This window comes from Otolemur garnettii, unplaced genomic scaffold (genome assembly GCF_000181295.1).
Source record: "Otolemur garnettii isolate 467f Iridium unplaced genomic scaffold, OtoGar3 scaffold00051, whole genome shotgun sequence".
Lineage (NCBI taxonomy): Eukaryota > Metazoa > Chordata > Mammalia > Primates > Galagidae > Otolemur > Otolemur garnettii.
In genome coordinates, this window is record NW_003852446.1 from 2,318,518 (window position 1) to 2,324,917 (window position 6,400).

Consider the following 6,400-nt stretch of genomic DNA (forward strand, 5'->3'; position numbering starts at 1 on the left):
CCTGTGGTCCCAGCTGCTTGGGAGGCTGAGGCAGGAGACTCGCTTGAGCCCAGGAGTTGGAGGTTGCTGTGAGCTATGCCACGGCACTCTACCCAGGGGGACAGCTTGAGGCTCTGTCTCAAAAAAAAAAAAAAAAAAGAGAAACAAAAAGGAGATGATTGAATCAGAGTAGAGGACAGAAGATAGAAAAGTTACATGAGGCTAGTCATAGTGGCTCATACCTGTAACCCTAGCGTTCTGGAGGCTGAGGTGGGTGGATTGTGTGAGCTCAGGAGTTTGAGACCAGTCTGAGCAAGAGCGAGACCCTGTATCTAGTAAAAATAAAAAAACTAGCCAGGCATGTAGTGGACACCTGTTGTCTTGGCTACTGGGGAGGCTGAGGGAAGAGGATTGCCTGAGCCCAAGATTTTGAGGTTGCTGTGAGGCTGTGACACCACAGCACTCTACTGTGGGTGACAAACTAAGCCCTTGTCTCAAAAAAAAAATAAAAAAAGGAAGAACTAATGCCCCCCTCACTGCAAAACATACACAATAGTGTGGTGGGGCATGTCTATGATCCCACTACTTAGGAGGCTGAGATGGGAAGATGGCTTGAGCCTGGGAATTTGAGGTCAGCATGGAAAACACAGTGAGATCCAGTCTCTACAAAAAAGTTAAAAAATTAGCCAGGCGTGGCACCTGACACCTATAGTCCCAGGTATTCCAGAGGTTGTGCATAGGAATTTGAGGGTGCAGTGAGCTGTGATTATACTACTGCATTGCAGCCTTTGTCTTGGAGGACAAAGCAATATCGTACCTCTTAAAAAAAAAAAATTTAAAAACAAAACAAAAGAAATCCAGGGAATGAGAAAAGCACACAGTCAAACAAAGATTGGGGAAGCATGTGTGAACTGGGTCAGAGAGAGGTCAACAAGAGAAAAATGAAGATTTTCTCTACGGAAAAAAAATGTTTCTGTAAGATGATAAGTATTTCTGGTACATAAAAGAAGTCAAGCTCATTTCAACCTTTATATTAATAGCAATTCTGTTTTTCATTGCAGTTGATTTTATTTATTTTTTTGCAACACAGCCTCAAGCTGTTGCCCTGGGTATAGTGCTGTGGTATCACAGCTCACAGCAACCTCCAACTCCTGGGCTCAAGCGAGTCTCCTGCCTCAGCCGCCCAAGTAGTTGGGACCACAGGCGCCCGCCACAATGCCCAGCTATTTTTTTTTTTTTTTGGTTGCAGCCGTCATCGTTGTTTGGCGGGCCCGGGCTGGATTCGAACCCGCCACCTTATGTGTATGTGGCTGGCACCTTAGCCACTTGAGCCACAGGTGCCGAGCCTGTTGATTTATTTTAATTAATTAATTTATTTTATTTTTGAGACAGAGTCTCACTATGTGGCCCTTGGTGGAGTGCCATTGCATTACAGCTCACAGCAACCTCAAATTCTTGGGCTTAAGTAATTCTCTTGCCTCAGCCTCCAAGTAGCTGGGACGACAGGCGCCGAGCCTGTAGTGATAATTTAAAAATATGTTTTGTGGCTCGGCACTCTACCCAGGGGAATAGCTTGAGGCTCCATTCCCCCCCCCCCAAAAAAAATATCCTCTAAAGGCTTGATGCTAGGTGGCATCCATATCTCAGCAGGTGGGGTGCCAGCCACATACACTGAGGCTGATGGGTTCGAACCTGACTTGGGCCAGCTAAAGTAACAATGCCAAATGCAATTTAAAAAAAAAAATAGCCAGGCATTGTGGCAGGTGCCTGTAGTTCCATCTACTTGGAAGGCTGAAGCAAGAGAATCGCTGCCTTAAGCCCAAGAGTTGGAGGTTGCTGTGAGCTATGATGTCATGGCACTCTACCCAGGGTGACTGCTTGAAACTCTGTCTCAAAAAAAAATAAATAAAAATAAAGGTTTGGTGCCCATCACTCAGTGGTTAGGGCTCTGGCCACATACACTAGGGCTGGCAAGTTTGAACTCAGCCCAGGCCTGCTAAACAACAATGACAGCTACAACAAAAATGTATCCAGGCAGTGTGGCAGGCGCCTGTAGTCTCAGCAACTTAGGAGGCTGAGGCAAGAAAATCACTTAAGCCCGAGAATTTGAGGTTGCTGTGAGCTGTGACGTCATGGCACTCTACCCAGGGCAACATAGGGAGGCTCTGTCTCAAAAAAGAAAACAAAAAAATCCTCTAACGTAAGAAGTTACATGGCTATTTCTTTTAATAACTTACAAAAACGGCTCGGCGCCTGTGGCTCAAGCGGCTAAGGCGCCAGCCACATACACCTAAGGTGGCAGGTTCGAATCCCCAGCCCGGCCCGCCAAACAACAATGATGGCTGCAACCAAAAAAAATGGCCAGGCGTTGTGGCGGGCGCCTGTAGTCCCAGCTACTTGGGAGGCTGAGGCAGAAGACTCGCTTGAGCCCAGGAGTTGGAGGTTGCTGTGAGCATGATGTCATGGCACTCTACCCAGGGGCTCTGTCTCAAAAAAAAAAAAAAACCTTACAAAAACGCAAAAGCATAACCTAAAAGTTTTTTCTGAAAATTATTTAGCATCATATTTGTTGGATATTTTAGTTATGATTATAATATGTATTCAGAACTGAATCAAGCAATTATTGTTTCTTTTATTCTCACTTCTTAGAGGCAGTACGGCCCAAAACACCACCTGTTGTAATCAAATCTCAGCTTAAAACTCAAGAGGTAATACAGTTTTACATTGTACCTACTAGTTGATGTCTAGAAATAAACTGTTAACTGTCTCTGATACCATTTAAAACTACTTATGAATATGAGTCTTATCTGTTTTAAAGAAGTATTCAGTGCTTGAATAGTCACGGACCTAGAGCTGAGACATAAGGTGATTTACTGGCATATATAATTCTAGATGTGCTCATCAGGGATTGGAGAGAATGGCTGGAGTGATTCAAACTGTGAGTGAGAAAAATAGCCTCAGGTGGTAACTTTTAGTTACTAAGCAACTGTGCAAGTTGGAAGGTTAGAGAGCAGCGATCATATCTCACAGCTAGCAGAAGAAGGCAATGAAAATTGGGCTGCTTTAAATTGTGAGGCTACCATAAACCAAAATTCTGACACACAAAGGTTGCTTAGAAAACCATCTCAAAAGCTCATTTGTTGCATTTCAGGATGAGGAAGAAATTTCTACTAGTCCAGGTGTTTCTGAGTTTGTCAGTGATGCCTTTGATGCCTGCAACCTTAATCAAGAAGATCTAAGAAAAGAAATGGAACAACTAGTGCTTGACAAAAAGCAAGAGAAGACCACTGTTCTGGAAGGTAAAAAGCTAAACAAAACAAGGAAATTTTTTTCCTAATTCCAAAGTTGATTGTAGAACATTGTTATTCTGAAGCCAGTGTGTAAAAATATATTGTAGGCTGGGTGTGGTGGCTCATGCCTGTCATTCTAGAGAGGCTAAGGTGGGTGGATTGCTTGAGCTCATGAGTTTGAGACCAGCCTGAGCAAGAGTGAGACCCTGTCTCTAAAGAACAGCTGGGCTTTGTGGTGACCACCTGTAATCCTAGCTACTTGGGAGGTTGAGGCAAGGGGATCGCTTAAGCCCAGGAGTTCGAGGTTGCTGTGAGCTATGACTCCATCGCACTCAACTGAGGGCAATGAGATGAGACTCTGTCTCAAAAAAAGAAAACAAAACAAATTTGCGTGTTTTTTTTTTTTTGTTTTGTTTTGTTTTTGAGACAGAGCCTCAAGCTGTCCCCCTGGGTAGAGTGCCGTGGCATTACAGCTCACAGCAACCTCCAACTCCTGGGCTCAAGCGAGTCTCCTGCCTCCGCCTCCCAAGTAGCCTGGGCCACAGGCACCTGCCACAATGCCCGGCTATTTTTTGGTTGCAGCCGTCATTGTTGTTTGGCGGGCCCGGGCTGGGGATTCGAACCCGCCACCTTAGGTGTACATGGCTGGTGCCTTAGCCGGTTGAGCTATAGGCGCCGAGCCCAAATTTGCCTTTTTAATTATGTTTCTCTTTGAAGACTATTAACATTTGTTTAGTTTTTCTGAGCACACACAGTGATGAAACCTGAGATATTAAGAATTATAGTGGCTGAGACATTATAAAAATTATGGTTACTTGGCGGGCAAGGTGGCTCACACCTGTAATCCTAGCACTCAAGGAGGCTGAGGTGGGTGGATAGCTTAAGCTCATAGGTTCAAAACCAGCCTGAGCAAAAAGTGAGACTCCATCTCTACTAAAAATAGAAAAACCGAGGCAAGAGGATTGCTTGAGTCCAAGAGCTGGAGGTTGCTGTGAGCTATGACATGGTCATAGGTCACTTTAGCCCAAAGTGATGGCTTGAGACTCTGTCTCAAAAAATAATAAATAAATGTAAATATAAATTACAGTGACTTGGGAGTTGGAAGTTGCTGTATATTTTAGTTATGATTATAATATGTATTCAGAACTGAATCAAGCAATTATTGTTTCTTTTATTCTCACTTCTTAGAGGCAGTACGGCCCAAAACACCACCTGTTGTAATCAAATCTCAGCTTAAAACTCAAGAGGATGAGGAAGAAATTTCTACTAGTCCAGGTGTTTCTGAGTTTGTCAGTGATGCCTTTGATGCCTGCAACCTTAATCAAGAAGATCTAAGAAAAGAAATGGAACAACTAGTGCTTGACAAAAAGCAAGAGAAGACCACTGTTCTGGAAGAGGATTCTGCAGACTGGGAAAAAGAACTACAACAGGAACTTCAAGAATATGAAGTGGTGGCGGAATCAGAAAAACGAGATGAAAACTGGGATAAGGAAATAGAGAAAATGCTGCAAGAGGAAAATTAGCTGTTGCCTGAAGAACAAGAATAATCCTTAACATTCTGCAAACTGACATTAAATTCTAACTGTTGACATTCACTGAATCATAAGGCACAAAAGAGTATAACTTTATGCAGTTCAAATTTATTCTTTCTTCAAGCTAAAACTTTCCTCTTTTACTTTAAAAAATGTAGAACAGTTTTATGTAACATTTCTTTAATACAAATTGAGTTAGAAATATTCTTGCAGGCAGTGTGGATATCTTTGCCACAGAAACACAAGTAGAATTTTGGTGTTTTCCATGAGGTCAAAGCATAATTTATTCTTCAGTTGTGGTTTTCTAAGCATTTGTACTCCTAGTTGCATTTTCCTTGATACATGAACCTTTAAGCACTTATCTAATGGGTTAATTACTATCAAAATGACCAAATTATACCAAAGAACTTATGAGAAAGCACTTTCAGGACTATTTTCTTGCTAAATATTTTCTAAAATTCCATCTGAAAGCCAAAAGATAAAGTAGTTACCTTGATTTTAATGGTGAAAACACTACACAATTAGACATTAAGAAATGCTGTGCAAAAATATTTGTTTTTCTCTGGGGCCTTTTAGCTTTTTTTTTTTTTTTAAACTATACCACAAATTTTATATCACAGTTTTTGTAGACAGTGGAGCCTTCCATCTTTTATGTAATGATAGCCTTCAGAAACCTATCTATTCACCTTAAACTCTGTTCTTGTTTTAATCATTACCACATATGAGTGTTTTAGGTTTGTCTTAACTGTCAGTCTTTATAGCATTGTGTTCCTCTGAGTACAACTTCTAGAACTTTATTGATTAATCTTACTTGTATTTTGCTACACCAGCATGCATGTGTTCATGCAATATGATTATTTTATTTTATTTTATTTTCACCTCCAGTTTCATGCTGGAAAATACGATTATTTTAAAAGAACTGGTGGTTTAATATCAGAAACCTTCCTAAGCTTTTGTTTTCCTGACCTTTCATATTTTTCAAGGAGCTTTTATTTCAGAAAAGGGTGTGGGATTAAAACCTTTCTTTATAAGGAGAATGAACATATTTAGATACATAGCCCCATAAAAATGAATTTGTGGCCATTTGGCAAAGGTATAGTCAACAAGAGAACTGACTGGGTATGAGTCCAAGCAGTACTCTTTTGTTTGTCGATATGCACATGTTACTGAGCTAGACTGTCCCAGCTAGAGTCATTTGCCTTACAGCAACATACTCATGTGTTTAATGAAACCACTGACCCCACGATCAAAAGCTTTCCCCTTGTGCTGGTGCCATAGTTGCTTATTACTGGATTGAGGCTCAGAGATGACTAGCAACTTCTGAAATAATCTTACTGAAGGAAAAGTTTTCTTGTTTTAAATAAAGTTGTTGGCGAAAAAGAAACATGTTAAATGCCTTTAATCAGCTGATATTCCTAGATGTGAGCAGATGAGGTGTAAGATTGGGTCTTCTATATGCACTAAAATCCTTTTTTTTTTTTTTTTTTTTTGAGAGAGAGCCTCAAGCTGTCGCCCTGGGTAGAGTGCTATGATGTCACAGCTCACAGCAACCTCTAACTCTTGGGCTTAAGTGATTCTCTTGCCTCAGCCTCCCAAGTA

At 41.3% G+C, this 6,400-nt stretch overlaps 1 protein-coding gene across 2 annotated transcripts in view; it reads left to right on the forward strand.

Moving 5' to 3' along the window:
* The window catches only part of SYAP1 (synapse associated protein 1), a 34,726-nt gene extending 28,541 nt beyond the window's left edge, over positions 1–6,185 (forward strand). The window contains exons 7-9 of one of the 2 annotated variants that reach the window (XM_012806432.2): positions 2,629–2,687; positions 3,131–3,278; positions 4,665–6,185. In XM_012806432.2, coding sequence (XP_012661886.1) covers positions 2,629–2,687; positions 3,131–3,278; positions 4,665–4,792 — 335 coding nt within the window. In that variant the 3' untranslated portion in view covers positions 4,793–6,185. Of the gene's footprint in view, positions 1–2,628; positions 2,688–3,130; positions 3,279–4,457 lie in introns of both variants that reach the window. The other variant, XM_023514366.1, reaches the window with a different exon arrangement.
* The last annotated feature ends 215 nt before the right edge of the window (positions 6,186–6,400 follow it).